The following is a 17,513-nucleotide window of genomic DNA, read 5'->3' on the forward strand; positions in this document are numbered from 1 at the left end:
CTAATTTAAAAAACATTTTTACATATATCCTTTTTAAAAATTTTTAACTGGAGGATAATTGCTTTACAATATCGTGTTGGTTTCTGCAGTACAACAATGTGAATCAGCTATAAGAATACACATATCCTTAAGTAGAATTTAACTCAGTTTGCAACCAACGTTAGAGCTATTCCAACCCTGAATACCTCACTGATGCAGAGGAGTTGGTTCTTGGTATAAATGTGATGGTGAAGGGATTAGAAGAAGAACAGGACGGGGGCAACATGGGTGTAGCTGGTCTAGGAAAGACAGGGGGGTGGTGATGGAGGTGGATATTTGCTTATAGTACTGTGATTGGGGTTAGAGCCTCAGGAGGCAGGAAGTTAAGTGTGGAGGCCTGGAGGGTGGGAGGAACCAAAGCAAAGTTGGGCTGATTGAAAATTCTGAATGGATGACATTTAGGAGCTGTTGGAACATGAGCTTACTGAATTTGTGAGTGGGAAGTTTTGGTGTGGGTGCGTTCTCTTTAAGCTCCAGGCATTGGACTCAGGGGTGTGATGGGTGTTCTCAATGGGCAGGTCTCTTTGGGCCTCATCCTGTAGAATGCTTCATAATTTTTGGAGGGGCAGAGCCCTGTCAAAAGCAAACATGGAAGATCTAGAAGCACAAGTTTGCTGTCATTCATTCATTTATTCTCTCTCCAAATATTTACTGAATGTCTCCTTAGGTTCCAGGCACTATTCTAGCCCTGAGGATATAGTGTTGAGCACAGCATAGCCCCTGTCCTCACTCAGCTCATGTTCTAGCAGAGAGACAATTATTAAACTCATTAACAATAGATGTGTAATATAGCTTCAGGTTGGTACAGGATCGTGAAGAAAAACAATGGAGATGACATTAGGGAGTGATTATTTTAGACTGAGTGTCAGGGACGGTCACCCTGAGGCAGTGACATCCGAGTAGAGACCTGAATAAGGTCAGGAGTGAGGCTGGCAGAGCTTGGAGGGGAGCGAAGCCCAGACAGAAGGATGGGGCCATGGCCTGACTTCATTACAGGAGACTTTGGCCCATGGTTATTTCCATGGCTATTGTGGGAGATGAACTCTATTTTGGGGTCGGCACTGACTCACTGCTGAAGTATTGGGCAACTGATTCCCTATGGTGAGACTATTTCTAACTGTGAAAAGAGGATCTTCATAGCTACCTCTGTTTTACAAGAATCTCATGAGACTTGGTGTCTGTCTAGAAAGTATTTTTATTACACAAAGATTTTGTTTCCTGCAGAAGCTAAGGGATAAATGGTTAGCAACAAACCTAGCTGTGCTCTCAGGGAGCAAAATGTGGCCTGGTTCACTCAATGCTGACACTAGTTGATCCTCTAAAGATGGCCTTGAACTCTTGCTGTTTTCCTTGATGTTAGTGCACTGGTGAGCACCAGATCAAAGTCCCTAGGTTCTGGGTCCCATTCTATTGCTGACAACCTGTAGGGTCTTGGTCAATTCACTTAACTTTTGCTTCAGTCTGTCACCTATAAAATGGGTATGTTAGGGACTTCCCTGGAAGCCCAGAGGTTAAGAATTCGTTTTCCAATGCAGGCGTGGTGGGTTCGATCCCTGGTTGGGGAACTAAGATCCCACACGCCGAGGGGCAACTAAGCCTGTGTGTCACAACTACTGAGCCTGTGTGCTGCAACTAGAGAGAAGCCTGTGAGCCATAGCGAAGGCTTGACACAGCCATAAATAAATAAATTTTAGAATGGATATAATAATCAAAAGAGATTCTGCTGTTTGGCCTACAAATGCTATAAATCTAGCTGTGGGAGATTACTGTTATTAAAGTGGAAAGCTAGGGCCCACTTTGCCCGGGTTGTGGACCTTTCATGGGGTCACAACGTTGCCAAAGTGTTTCCGTTTATCTCCCAGGGAGCAGCAGCAGGCCTAGGAGTTTGGTCTATGAGAAATATATAGTTTTCTCCTTAGTTTCATCTTATCTGTGTTCAGCATGGTGTCTGTGGCCAAGGAGAGTTTATTTAAGTGGCAGAAAATCAGTGAAAAAAGTCTCAGGGAAAAGCAGAGAAATGCTGGCACTTTCAGACCCAAACAAGGCAAAAGAAAAAACTTCCAAGGGGGCTCTGTGTCTAAAGACATAGTCTTTACAGCACGCCCTTCCTCTCTCTCCTATGAACATTTATTGAGCTCCTATTGTGTGCCCACACCATGCTAATGTCCCTAGGCCAGTTTGTGAGCAGCCCTGGCCCTAATTCTAGGCTGGATGGGTGGTAAACAGCTGTGCAGAGACCTGACTGGAAGCAAGCCCAATGCTGGCAGGTCCAGGGTTGTGAGATAGAGTGGGGTTGGCCGTCTGCTCCAAGTATCTCCCTGACCAGCCAGAGATGCCTTGCCTTAGTGAGTGCTAGCTATTGTTCCAACCTCTTTGTGAGTATTATCTTATCCTTCACAGAAGCTCACTGGGGTAGGGACTATTGTTAATCATTTTACAGAGAAGGAAACCAAGGTTTGCTCACTTGTGACATGGTGAGATAGCATCTCACAGCTCTCTCCACCTTCCAATAGCCAGGACTGCAGTGCTTTTCCCGCCCTCCCTAGGCTCCTGGGGTCACTCTGCTTGTGCAGAGTGCTTGTCACCCACACACATCAAAACCCAGAGGGGCCTGAGAATTGACCTCCTCCAGGAGTGGCCTGTAACTGTCAGAGGTGCCAGAGTATCACAGCCCAACTTTGCCTCTTGTTGGGACTACTCTGGAATGTCTTCTTCAGAGGTCCTGCAGGACTAGGCCAAAGTGATTTTCTGTATGAATTTTGCTTTGCTTGGCCTCCTCCCCTCCTCATCTTCCCTCCTACATACCCCTAATACATCACCAGCTCTTGAGGGCTGGTTTCTGGGAGATTCAGACACCCAATTATGTATTAGCTGAACTGGGGCAGGATGTTGTTCAGTGACAGATTCTAAGAGAGAATTCAGAAGTTGTATCTAGCAGTAATAGCCCCACCAAGAGTCCAAATGATCTCAGAGAGCCCATATAATTATGTCATCTGGGACCTGCAAAATGCATAAGAGCCCCTCAAAGTACAAGGCATTTAATTAGACAATTTATATACCTATCTCATTTAATATCAAAACATGTCTAGAGCAGAGTAGACTTTTTCAATTTTCCTTAGAATGTATGAGATCATTCAGATTCAACAAAATCACTTTTTACTAGTTTTAAAATCACGTATCAGGTGAAGGGGTATTTCTAAATTTCACCTGGGTAGGATTCCAGTGATATGCTGCCTTAATTACATGAAGCTTCATTTGACCCCATTATCATTGCCCACCCTCTCCATCTAAATGTTCTATTTCCCATGTGTTCATGTATATGACATTCATGTGGGTGACATTGACTTTATCCCCTGAGATGTTTGCAGATCTTGGTGACCCAACAGCAGAGTTCAGGATTAATGTTTTAGGGCTGCACTGCCTAATAGACTCACCTCTAGCCTCATGTGGCTACTGAACATTTGAATTATGGCTGGTATGGACTGAGATGTGCTTTAAGTGTAAAGTATACATGAGGGATTTTGAAGGCTTAGTATTAAAAAAAAAGAATGTAAATTATCTCATTCGTAGCTAAAAATATTTACTACATGTTGAAGTGATAATATTTCTGTATGTATTAGGTTAAATAAAAGATTAAAATTAATTTTATCTCATTTTTTATGTTTAAAATTATGGTTGCTAGGAAATTTTAAATTACACATATAGCTTGCATCAGATTTCTATCAGGTAACTCTGCTATAGAGACTCAAAGGGAGGTTTAGGGAATGAGGTTGTCCAACTCCTCCTAGGAAGGCAGGTTGAGTTAAGGAACTGTGTGTTTGCTGTGATGGCAGAGTCCTCTATGGAATCAGGAGGCAGCAAGGTGAGGGCTTCATGATCACACTTTACAAGGTGTGTGGTTCCACACATGACTCTGTGCCCTTCTGGCCAAGAGAGTTTACGGCTGAAAAAATTGGCGTGTAAATTAGTTATCTGTCCAAAGGACATCACTGCTTCTTTGATTCCAGCCTGGGATTTGTTAACTTTACAGAATTCACATTTACTGTCTGGGTCGTGCTGTCATCTTCTGAGGGGAGAAGGGTGAGGAGGCCAGTTGAGGGAGGAGAGAAGAAGGGGAGGGGATTGTTATGATGAAAACAAAGACAGGAAGAAGGACAGAGGGAGACCCAGGGGAGAAGATCTCACTGGCGCAAACAAAAGGTTCAAGAAGTCAACTGGTCAAGTAATTCCTTCTCTTTCTTTTTCTCTCTTTTCTCAATGTCTTTCTTTCTGATTTTTTGATGTTTGTTCCTAGAAAACCACAAGCAGTCACCTCTGTTTTGTAGATGAGGAAACAGCAGAAAGAAACTGGCCAGTGATTTCCAGAGATAAATAGGAGGTGTGGCAAAGGGCGCAGGAAGAGAATTTAGAGATACAGTGCCCTCGGTGTTGGGGTGCAAGTCCCCCTTCTAGAAAGTACATTCTGTCACTAGGGCTCCCTCCTGGTGGATCCTGCCTCAGTGAGTACAGTTTCTGGGAAAAGGCTTTGGCATTGTCACAAGCCTCCAGAAGAACCCCACACTTTGAGCCAGTATAAAATAGTTCTAGATCCTGCCAGGTGAGCCAGTAGGGCTCCTGGTGTCCCTTGAGGTCTGAGACTGACTTGGGAACCACACTTGGGCCTAGCAGAGCAGGACACGTCAGTTCACTAAGCACTCACGGGACGTCTGGTGCGTGCCGGGCACTGAGGGACAGACAACAGTCACTCCAGGTCCGGACCTTGCGCACCTTGCTGTCCCACCGGGGCAGACAGGTCTGAAGGGAGTCTGTTTAGATTTGGAGCCACGGGTCTCAGTTGGACTCATGTTCACACATCTCTCTCCCAGGGCCATGTTCTGCAATGATTTGAAGGAGAAGTATGAGAAGAGGATCATTATCAAAGGGGTGGATGCGGAAACCATGCACACTCTTCTGGACTACACGTACACCAGCAAGGCGCTCATCACCAAACAGAATGTCCAGCGCGTCCTGGAAGCTGCTAACCTTTTCCAGGTGTGTGAACAAACAGGCCCCGTGCTCTCCTCTGGAGAGAAGAAAGCAGCACTTCTCTGGAGATCTGCCTGGTCTGGCGCCCAGGCCTGTACCTGGGGCACACGCAGCTGGGCCTGTGCTCACTTGAAATGTCCCGAGGGATGGTGAGCTGAGTCACTGACTCCTTAATGAGATGAAGCCAGGGGAGCTTGGTGCCTAGAATCTATACTTGGTTCCTGACTCCAGGAACAATGACTATGATTTACAGAAGCATAATTAGAGTGCGGGGGATGTGGGGGAGCTGCAGTCACCAATTCATATCTGTACCTTCTACTCCTTAGCACAACCCAGGGTAGTCACTTTCTCCCACTTTATGGGTGGGTAAATTTAGGCACATAGCGAATAAGTGACAAGGCTGAAATTTGAACCCTGGGCTTTCTGAGCCCAGAGGCCACCTACTTTCCACTATACATGCAGCCTCTCAGGGATCAGTGTCTAGACTTCAGGGGAAGCGGGAACTTCACTGGTCAGCAATCTGTGGTGGATGTGAAGAAGAGCACTTCTCATGAAGGGTATCATGAAAGATAAATAGAGAACCCTCAAAGTTGTCTTATTGTTTACATCTAACTATGTTTCTGTCTGATTATAATAATTATATTTAGTTTCATAAAATAATTAGACCCATAGCTTCTGTCAATTGTGTCTACAATTATCATAGGAGTTCCATCCTGAGTTACCATCTTTGCCTAGGTCTAAGATTACACTTTGAACTCAGTTCCATTGGGTTATGACAGAGATTCTCCCATTGAGGATGTTGAAATTTATGATAAACAGAGTCCAGGGACAGGTCAAGATCATTCCCAGGGACTGGAGACGAGCATCACATCTTGTCTGGGAGTTTGGAAGTTGGCATACTCTTGGATAATCAGTAGGTCAGAAGTGGAAAGGGACAGAAAACAGAGTCTGGGAATGTGGGGTCTAGGGCAGAGATCAGGGACAATGGGATTATCTTTGTTGAGGCTGGAGTTGAGGCCGGATTTAAGAAGCCCAAAGGGAAGGAAAGTGGAAAAAGGGAGAAAAATCAACCATGAAAAGGTACTATGATTCTAAGCAATGGGTCTCTGCAGGGTTAACCAATTTTATTGTCTCAGTTTCCTCAGGGTATTTTAAAGATACAGAACAAGTTATTTCCCAAAGGACTAGTTACACCTTATCTGGCTATGTCGCCAAGTCTGTTACCATCTGTACACCTAGCCCCTTGCCCTTATCTGTCATTGTCTGCTTAAACCCTCAGCCTTATTCACTGGCAGGGAAATATCCTGTTGTGTGGAGGGAGGGGCTTAGCAACCTCATGCTCAGCATCCCTTCTACCCTCTATTCTGCCAATCTAACTTCAGGGAAATCCTTCTTGTGTCATGGATCTAGTTCCGCTTTTATGCTTTTTCAGAACTTTCTCTTACAAGGCAAGTATCCTCTCTTCACCGATGCCTCCCAAAGGACCACTAACTTTCAGAGAATCACCTCATTCACCATAATTCAGTCAAGCCACAGTTGTCATTGTTACCTTCATGCTAATCTCCTTTCCTGGGACCCAAAAAGGGTAGTTGACTTGTCTAAAGATGGACAGGTAACACTGACAGTAATAACAGTAATAGCAATTATGGCTTCAGGTATAGTGCCTGACACCAAAGTAGATGCTTAATGAATATAAATTTTATTGAGCACTTACTATGTGCTTGGAGTGACAGTTGGATCTAGTAACCAGGTCTTCTGTTTTTCCCACTAAGTGAAAATTGGTCCTGTATGATAGGCTGAAGAGATAATGTTGTTTTTCAAAATGCGGTTTTTTAATATTTATAAATTGTAATAACATACAAACTCACTTCAGAAATTAGGAACCCATACAAACAAGCAAAAAAAAAAAAACCATAAAAATTACCTACAACTTCCTTCTGTTCAGAGACAATATAGCAGCTTCCTTGCTGTATAGACTTCAGGTCCTTTTTTGTACAGTAACTTATACAGAGAGAGTTAGCAACTTAGAGCAAAGCTTGGAGCCAGATTGCTGGATTTAAATGCCAGCTCCATTGCTTACCAGCTGTGTGGATTTGGGTGTGTTTCACAGTTTTGTTGTGCCCCAATTTCCTTGTCAATAAAACAGCCAAACCAAGGAACACCAAGGAAAGAGAAGATAGGAGAGACAGGGTATATAGAGGTGTGTGTGCATGTGTGTGTGTGTAAATCTTTACTTAACCCCTTTACTTTAAGTAAGATGTCCTCATGTGTCTCCTTCAGCTTCTGGTGTCCCTGAGTCCAGAACCTTTCTCCATTGGATAAGTCTTGTTAGACTGCAAGCAGTAGGAAGGATAAGCAGAAGGCTTAACTTCTTAAACCAATTCCCTGCTGTCAGCCTCCATCTCTCCTGGAATTCTTGGCTTGGGGAGACTTTAATATTCCTGCTTTTTGGGGGTTCTGAGGGACATATTTAGTGTGCCCTCTCTTGTCTCAGCAAAGTCACTTACCAGTCTTCATACTGTGTGGTTTGGGGTTACTGATGTCTCTTGGTTTCATTGAGGATGGAGTTTGTGTTTCTGTTTCTTGTTCTCCTTTCAGTTTGGGGTGATTTTCCAAGCAAGACCTATAAAAACCCTTTAGATCGTAAATAATCTTTTGTGATAATATTACAAATATTTCCCATTGATTGTATAACTCATAATTTTTAGTTATAGTTTTTTATTGTACAAAGTTTAAAACTAGTATTTAGTCAGATAATGTTGATCACATCTTTGATGGTTTTTGCCTTTGGTGTGCATTTTTAGAATGACCTTCCCCATTGCTTGATTACGTACTGACTCACAAGTTCATTAGTCTTGTTACCTTTAAAGGTTCAATACCTAAATTTTTAATATATCTGGAAATTATTTTGGCAAACAGTTGTTTCCTCTTTGTCTTTGTTTTCTTTTCATTTTCCCTCAAGTGGTGAGCTTCAATGGAAAGTTTAATGAGATTTAATGAGAGAGATTGGAGAGGAGGATGGAGATATGCTAGTAGAGCAGGCTTTATTGTTTTTTTATATATAAAATTTTATTTATTTATTTATTTTTGGCTATATCGAGTCTTTGTTGCGGCACAGCCTTTTCTCTAGTTGTGGAGCACAGGCTCTGGGGCACGTGGGCTTCAGTAGTTGTGGCTCCAGGGTTCTGGAGCTCAGGCTCAATTGTTGTGCATGGGCTTAGCTGCTCCACGGCATTTGGAATCTTCCCAAATCAAGGATCGAATCCTTGTCTCCTGAACTGGCAGGTGGATTCTTTACCACTGAGCCACAAAGGAGGCCCCCACTTTTTTTGATACTTATTTGGCTATGCCAGGTCTTAGTTGCAGTATGCAGGATATTCAATCTTTGTTGCAACATGCAGGATCTAGTTCCCTGATCAGGGATTGAACCCAGGCCTCCTACATTGGGAGCATGGAGTCATAGCCACTGGACCACCAGGGAAGTCCCAGGCTTTGTTTATTGTTGATTCTCCTATTCTGATAATCCCTCACCTCAAAATTTTCCAAATCTCATTTACTTTCTAGGCAAAAAATAATAAGTTTCTCTCTGAGGCTATTTTACTAATTTTCCTATGAGTGTTAATTCTTATGAAAATAAGAAAAGAGTGCTGTGAGCTTTTGGACATCTATTTAACCCACTTTCTGATTGCTATTGCTTCTGGATACTTTCTTTAAAGTATCAGACATAGAAAACTGGTAATATTTTCATGCTTGGAGGCACCATAAGGAACAGAAGTTTATAGGTTGTTGAAATCACTCTGTGCTTTTAAAATATTATTTATTTTTTTATAGATAAAACATATCTATTCTAAATCAGAAATATAGCGAGATACAGTGAAACATTTGCCATCTTCACTGATAATTTTCTTCCTCCTGTTTTGCTATCCTTCCTATTCTATGTATGTACCAGGATAAATGTGCATATATTACCCTCATTCATTGCTTCCATTTTTTTTCTATTAAAATATTATTTATTTTATTTTATTTTTTAACTTTACAATATTGTATTGGTTTTGCCATATATCAACATGAATCCACCACAGGTATACACGTGTTCCCCATCCTGAACCCTCCTCCCTCCTCCCTCCCCGTACCATCCCTCTGGGTCATCCCAGTGCACCAGCCCCAAGCATCCAGTATCATGCATCGAATGATGCATGGTGACTCGTTTCATATATGATATTATACATGTTTCAATGCAAGTCTCCCATGCTTCCATTTTTTAAACAAAAGTGTTGGCATAGTAAACCCTCCATTTTGATGTCTTGCTTTATTTGGCTTCACTATAATTTTTGGAGGTTGTTACAAGTCAGGATGTGTAGAGCCGTCTTATTCTTTTCAATGCTGGATAATATCATTGGGGATTTCTTTAGATGTCAAACATATACTGTTATCTGTAATAGTCTCTTATAAGGCAGGGTGGCAGAGCAGAAGGAACATGGGCTTTGGAGTTAGGCAGAACCTGGCTTTAAATCCAAGTTCAGGGAACTTCCCTGGTGGTCCAGTGGCTAAGACTTCATGCTACCAATGCAGGCGGCCTGGGTTCAAACCCTGGTCAGAGAACTAGATCCCACAGGTCACAACTTAAAAAAAAATCCTGCATGCCTCAATGAAGATTGAAGTGCTGCAACTAAGACCCAGTACACCACCCCCCCAAAAAAAATCCAAGTTCAGTCACGTGTTTTCTGTGTGGCTGTGGACAAGTTATTTAAATTTTCTGAGACTCAGCTTTCTAAGTTGTAAAATTAGGGTGACAGTAATGGCTACCTTCCAGGGAAAGTATGCCAGAGCTGGCATTTTATTTTGTCATGTATACCACCCTGACAGTGGGACTGAAGTCAGCATGAATCAGATTACCTTGGTTTCCCCACCACAGCTTGTAGTAAAGTTTTCTTAATTGTCACACCTTTGATGTGACTCAGCTGCTCTCTAATTTTCTGATTCTCTTCTCAGGTTGCCTTTTACTCTCTTCCTGTTAAACATCGATTGCTTCCCTCTGAGGATTTCCCAGTCCAGAAAGGCAGAAGTGAGAATTCAGTTGACCAAGCCAATCACCACTGTTGGTGTTGGACAAAGGTTTTTCACGGGAGGTCACTTGATGAGTTGCTGGCCCGTTGACACTGATGGCCCTTGGGTCAAAGGCCATTGGTGTGGCATGTGTGCGTGCATGCTCAGTTGCTTCAGCTCTGTCTGACTCTTTGAGACCCTATGGACTGTAGCCCACCAGGCTTCTCTGTCCATGTGATTCTCTAGGCAAGAATACTGGGGTGGGTTGCCATGCCTTCCTCCAGGAGATCTTCCTGACCCAGGGATCGAACCCACGTCTTCTGCATCTCTTGTATTGCAGGTAGATTCTTTACCCACTGCACCACCTGGGAAGCCCAATATTTATATATAGTAGTGTGTATATGTTAATCCCAAATTCCTAATTTGTCTCTCTCCCAACCCTGCCATCCCCTTTGGTAACCATAAGTTTGTTTTCTATGTCTATGAGTCTATTTCTGTTTTGTAAATAAGTTCATTTGTAACATTTTTTTAAATTCCACATATAAGTGATATCATATATTTGTCTTTCTCAGTCTGTTAGTTTTCTAATCTTGAACTTAATCTCTGTTCTGAGCTCCCCATTCTACCAGTGGCAGAAACTGTAGTCAACATAATGATAACTCACTTCGGGAAAGCCTTATCAACTCAGTATTTGGCTTGCTTAGATAGTTCCAGCAGAGAAGGCAATGGCATCCCACTCCAGTACTCTTGCCTGGAAAATCCCATGGACGGAGGAGCCTGGTGGGCTGCAGTCCATGGGGTCGTGAAGAGTCTGACACGACTGAGCGACTTCACTTTCACTTTTCACTTTCCTGCATTGGAGAAGGAAATGGCAACCCACTCCAGTGTTCTTGCCTGGAGAATCCCAGGGACGGGGGAGCCTGGTGGGCTGCCGTCTACGGGGTTGCACAGAGTTGCACGACTGAAATGACTCAGCAGCAGCAGCAGCAGATAGTTCCAGGGTGCATTTACACTGTGGAAGGACACTGTATAAAGAGGTATCTGGCCCAGGCTTACCATGGTCATTTGCATCATCGGTTCACGCTGGCACCTGCTGAAAGTCTATATTCCCATCAGTCTCTCTCTTGATCATCAACCCCTTCCCTCCTGGCATCAACTGAAAGTCCTTAGATCCATCTGGTTCTGGTCATCAGTCCTTGCTGGTCATTTTTCATTTTCCTTGTCCTGTTTTCAAGGCCTCTTCAGTCTGCCAGTACTCTCAGCTACTTCCGTGTCCCTCTAAGGAGCACATAAGAAACATCCATTTCCTCTCCCATGAGAATCTTTAACTACAGGGAACTCAGAGCAACTGCCCTAGGTCCCCTTTGTCTAAAAACAACATGTTCTAGTTTCTCTTCTGCTGCTACTATTCCGGTCTGCTGCTTTTCTGATTTCATCTTGGCAGTCAAGGCACACATTCTTTTGTCCTCATATCCACAACCTTAAGGCCTTCCAGCACGCCCCTCACTCTGGACTTCTGGCCTGCTTTGAGAGGCAGGAACCATCCTAGGGGCCCACACCTGCTTCTCACTCAATTACTAGACTTCTACTTTCTCCTGTCTCTTCCAAGAGAACTGGTATTTCCTCCAGTGTGAGAAAAGCTGCATCTTGTATTATTATCCAATCTCCTATTACTACTGTTTTGGCATAACGTTTAAGCCCATGCTCTTAGTATTTTGGAGTTTGAAGGTCAAAAGGCCCAGTTATTACTGCTAATTGGTGGTTTCAAAACTATTTTTCTAGTATAAGTTCTAAAAGTATATTTAGAAACACAAAAGCCAAAATTGTCTTCTTTCATCTGCTCTCTCTCCCTTCTCTGAGTCAGTAAGCTGGAATGCCCTACTTATTGTTTACAAGTTGTGGAATAAGGAAGTGAGATGTGGGGTTTTAGTTGTAATGTTATCCACAATGCTGCCAGATTCTGACTTTTTCTGCTACCTAACTACACAAATTACTAAGTATCCACTGTGTGCAAGGTACTTTGTGAGTCGCTTTCAGGGTGAAATAAAGATTAAAATTGTAAATATAGATCACATATAAGTAGCAATTTATCACATTCTTTCCCCTACATGATCCTATTTGATATTGACATTAGTTCTGAGCATGAGCAGGCCAGGGAATACCCTGATAATGAGACTGTAAGGTGGGTTTATTATTCCCACCACTTTCTAGATGTGGCTTAGATTTCAGTTAATCAAGTGGCAGAGATTTGATCTGGGTCTAAACCCAGAACTTCTGGCTCCTGTACCTGCCTCCATTACTACTGCTGAAGACTCTAAAACGAGAATTCCCAATGAGCTTCCAGACCCCGAGGCAGAATATAGAAATTTCTGGCTCTGAAGAAGTTGGACTTCATAGAATGGGTTGGGTTTCAACAAGTGGCAGCTGGGTTTGGAAAAATGTATTTCAGGCAGAAGGAACTTTTAAACAAAGACTGAAGGTTTCACCTTCTCTATCTGCTGTCCCACTTGTTGCAGCTGTGTGCATGGACCTGCTTTTTAGGACCTGGCTTCTACTTATTTACATGCTTCTCTGCTGTATACAAGTGTTCTCTCTCTCTCACACACACACATACACACCCAATCCCCCCAAATCTTGAGCTATGTCCCAGACACCATCATTCTGTTTAATCCTTATAATGGGGTCCCTCCCCGGCCTTCACACTCTCCCTGAGCTGAGTCACTAAGCCACAGCTGTACCACTTGCCCCTTGAACCTTCGTGTGGCCCACATGTACCCGCTATGCATGCCACTAGCCTGTTGGGGCCCGCGTTGTGTCCTCTGGGAACTCAGGGGCTGTCTGTTGCCTGAATCTCTACCAAACTTGCCACACCCGTGGGCACTGCCCCTTAGTTTTCATTTTGATTCCACTTATGAGGTAAGTGCACGTCTATGCGCCTCAGGCTCCCAGCACCGGCTCCACCTTAGTGAGTGGACCCTTTGCAATTCTTAGCTCCTTCCTTTCCTGCCCACCCTGTATAGCTTCCAGGAAGCAGCAGATCTTTCAGCCAAGTCTAGAGCAAGGACTGAAAGTCGGAAGGGAGCAGATGGCTTCCTAAGGTGGGAGAGTGCATTCCCATAGAGTCTTAGGCTGGTGTCTGGCTTGAGAGATATGAGCAAAGGCAGAAGATTAGAATCTGTGGTAATTTACAATTTGTGTGAAGACTACTCGTTATTACCAATACAGACCCCACAAAAGAATGGCTTGATGTTTTGTATCTATTGTTTGAGAAGACAAAATAGTGACAAATATTTACAATGAATTCAGAAGCACTTTCCAATAAGTTTTAATTTTGTTGATCTCATCAACAATTAATACACTCTTCACATATACTGATTTGTTGGGGCTTGAAGTTAAAAATATCAATGTCTTTATAGATCACTTGCAAGGACTCCAAGGCAACACAGGGACTGTGGTCAATAGGATTCCTGGTTTGGACCAAGATAGGACTTACGTTATTCTGGAGTGGATTTGAAGGAACCTCTAGTGAAATGTGGAATCACAGTGGTGAGAGCCTTTAGGATGCCTGGTTCTGCAGAGTGTACAGGGAGGCAGCAGAGGAGCTGTGGGGATGGGGGGAGGTGCATTCTCTTTGAGGCAGACACTTCTCGTGGGAACTGCAAACATGTTTCAAGTGGTTTCTTTGATTGTATTTTTAGTCTCCCTGCTCTGAGAGTCAGGTGCCTGGGTGTAAACTTTTACTCACATGCTGCCCACTCCAAATAGGAAGTTGATTATCTGTTACCAATATCTGTCATCACTCAGGTTTAATACATAAGTTCATGTGTAATTGGGACAGACCGAGATCTGAAAACTTACCCTAAAGTCCTAAATAATCTTGAATATGAAGAAGCAAAACCAAATATTTTTAGAGAAGTTTCTTGCCTCCATGACTGGCTCAGTAGTTTCCCAGCCACTGGCTGGGATCCCGTGGTTCTGATTAACACTACCCTCACACTCAGAAATGTTTCAGTTCAGTTCACTTCAGTCACTCAGTTGTGTCCGACTCTTTGCAACCCCCTGGACTGCAGCATGCCAGGCCTCCCTGTCCATTGCCAACTCCTGGAGTTTACTCAAACTCATGTCCATTGAGTCAGTGATGCCATCCAATCATCTCATCCTCTGGCATCCCCTTCTCCTCCTGCCTTCAATCTTTCCCAGCATCAGGGTCTTTTCCAATGAGTCAGTTCTTTGCATCAGGTGGCCAAAGCATTGGAGTTTAAGCTTCAATATCAGTCCTTCCAATGGATATTCAGGACTGATTTCCTTTAGGATGGACTGGTTAGATCTCCTTGCAGTCCAAGGGACTCTCAAGAATCTTCTCCAACACCACAGTTCAAAAGCATCAACTCTTTGGCTCTCAGCTTTCTTTATAGTTCAGCTCTCATATCCGTACATGACTACTGGAAAACTATAGATTTAACTAGTTAACTATAGATTTAACCTTTGTTGCCAAAGTAACGTCTCTGCTTTTTAATATGCTATTTAGGTTGGTCATAACTTTTTTTTCCAAGGAGCAAGCATCTTTTAATTTCATGGCTGCAATCACCATCTGCAGTGATTTTGGAGCCCTCAAAAATCAAGTCTCTCACTGTTTCCACTGTTTCCCCATCTATTTTCCATGAAGTGACAGGACCAGATGCCATGATCTTAGTTTTCTGAATGTTGAGCTTTAAGCCAACTTTTTCACTCTACTCTCTCACTTTCATCAGGAGGCTCTTTAATTCTTCTTTGCTTTCTGCCATAAGGGTGGTGTCATCTGCATATCTGAAGTTATTGATATTTCTCCCGGCAATCTTGATTCCAGCTTGTGCTTCATCCAGCCCAACGTTTCTCATGATGTACTCTGCATATAAGTTAAATAAGCAGGGTGACAATATACAGCCTTGACGTACTCCTTTCCCAATTTGGAACCGGTCTGTTGTTCCATGTCCAGTTCTAACTGTTGCTTCCTGACCTGCATATAGATTTCTCAAGAGGCAGGTCAGATGATCTGGTATTCTCATCTCTTTAAGAATTTTCCAGAGTTTCCAGAAGTGTTTATTGAAGCACATTCTGGGGGGAATGTAGGCAACTTGGAGACCCTCCATTCACCCTTGTCCTTACAAGTTCTCTTTGGACTCTCCTGGAATTTGTCAGCTTAACAATGCAACAGTTACAAAAGCAAGGTGAAGCTCAGTGAGGAGAATTAGCCAGGTGCTCTCCAGTATCATTTCTACCACCTACCAACTGTGTAACCTTGGGCAACACACCTGACTCTTTGAATTCTCTCTTCCATCCTCTTCCATCCTACCATTACCAATGGTAATACCAATATCTACTTTAAATGTATTCATTAAAAAAAGAAAATTTATTCATTAAACAAAATAATGCATGAGAAATTATCTAGCACAGATCGTGGTACAGACTAAGTACCTGAAAAATATTTTTTTCCTCTTTCTCTTCTTCCCTTCTTTCTCTTCTTTTGCCAGAGTTTGTGCTAAGTGCTGCTGGAAATAAAAACACAAGTATGACCTAGTACGTGCCCTTGAGGTACTGGACCATAGTACAAAATAGAAATGTAATCATTGTTCTACTAGAGGGGCAGTGAGTTGGTTAGTAGAGCCCAGAGGAGGGAGGAATTGATTCCATGTGGGGCCGCTGGAGAAGCCATGAAGGAGGAAATGGCTTTTGAGAAAGAACTTCATGAATAGATAGGATTTCTCCACTTCTTTCCGTTTCCCTTCTCTTCTGTCTCCCTCCTTTCGTTTTAACCTAGTATTGAGCCAGAATAAAAAATGTCCAGAGGCAGGGAAGGCTCCAAGCACAGTCTGATTAAGACCTTGGCTCTGTGTCTTTCTGGTCCTTCAGGTTGGCCGTCCCTCTTGTACTGGTTTTGTCCTCAGGTGGATGGATACCAGAGAGCAACTCAGTGTCTCCTGCAAACACAATTCCCAGAAAAATTCCATGTGTGCAAACAAATTTTCCACACAATGTAGGGGTTCAAAAACTTGCAAGAGCATCCATTGGTCCCAGATTGAACAACTCTGAATGAAGAAAACAGCCTGTGTAGATAAAGTGATGGCTGTGGTACTCCCTTCTTCCTCCTTGTTGAGGGAAACTTAAAAGGGGACTTCTCAGTTGTAGATGGGATGAACTCTCTTGAATCGTTTCTTTAAAAGTGGGGCTGCAGAGTCAAACTTGCTTGGGTGATGGGAGGAGGATTTTAGCAGGTAGAGATGAGGGACAAAGGTGGTCCTGGCTGACAAAATGGTGTGAGCATAGAAAGCTACTGTGATAGTGCTGACAGGTAAGCTTCGGGCTGTTTTCAGAAGGTAAGTAGACAGGTGTGACTCCATCGGGGAGAGTCCCAGTGCTGGCGTATAGGCACCGCTTTAGGGGTGAGGGTAGACGTCCTCAGTCTAGGCAGTGGCATCACTGAACTCTGTTACACAGCGTTTATCCCAGCGGTAATTGTACACAGTCTGTATGATTATTTGATTCCTGCCTGCCTCCCCCACTGTCTGCCTTTTCCAATGAGCCTGGGCACTGTATTTCTTTCTGCTCCCCTTGGTACCCCCAGCTGAGAGCCTATGATCTAACAGATGCTCAATACATATTAGGGAGAAGAACAGGTGGATGAACGGTTTCTGAGTGGGGAGAGACACGTGTGGGCCACTGTTTCTCACACATGTGAACTTTGGTACTTGATTTTATGCTCTTTCCTGGTTCCCTTTGCTCATCAGTGGTCATCATGCTGGGGTAAGTACTGGCATCTTGTCAGCTGGGCCTTCCTGGGTCTGGACAGATGAGACCATCTGAGTTCTCCAGTGAAGTGTACAAATCGCCCTTGGCATCTGCACACGAGCCCTTGTCCTGTGCACATACTATTTGACTGGAGGTGACTTGAAATAATGTAAGAACATATATTTTTGGAACAAGATAAGACTTTCAGCTTTTAGCTCTACCTCTCATTTTAAGTCTCTGAAGAAATTACTTCACTTTTCTGAAACTGTTTCCTCATTTATAAAATAGCAGTGATATAATAACAAATCTCTACTTGGTAGTGTTGTTGTATGTATTAAATGAGCTGGTTAACGGAAAGGACTGGCACATAGTATGTGTTATTTATTTATTTTTACATTTTATTTTCTCGTTGTATACTTGAAAATCACAAGAAAATATTTATTTTATTTTTTCTGATTTTGAAAGCAACTTCCGGCTCAGTGCAGAAAACTTGATCTCTACAGCAAAATCTAAAAAACAAATTAATAACTTTATCGGCAAAACTTAGTTGAGATAACCACCATTCGCATTTTGATATATTTCCTTCTAGTGTTTTCTCTATTTGTGAGTGTAGATAGAATAAATAGATAATTCCTCCA

General features: G+C 43.0%; 1 protein-coding gene across 1 annotated transcript in view; it reads left to right on the forward strand.

The window, feature by feature from the left end:
• KLHL6 (kelch like family member 6) overlaps positions 1–17,513 on the forward strand; it is a 56,428-nt gene that overhangs the window by 15,952 nt on the left and 22,963 nt on the right. Inside the window, exon 2 of the mRNA XM_019959016.2 lies at positions 4,905–5,070. Coding sequence (XP_019814575.1) covers positions 4,905–5,070 — 166 coding nt within the window. The remainder of the gene's footprint in view (positions 1–4,904; positions 5,071–17,513) is intronic.

This window comes from Bos indicus, chromosome 1, assembly GCF_029378745.1.
Source record: "Bos indicus isolate NIAB-ARS_2022 breed Sahiwal x Tharparkar chromosome 1, NIAB-ARS_B.indTharparkar_mat_pri_1.0, whole genome shotgun sequence".
NCBI classification, from domain to species: Eukaryota; Metazoa; Chordata; class Mammalia; order Artiodactyla; family Bovidae; genus Bos; species Bos indicus.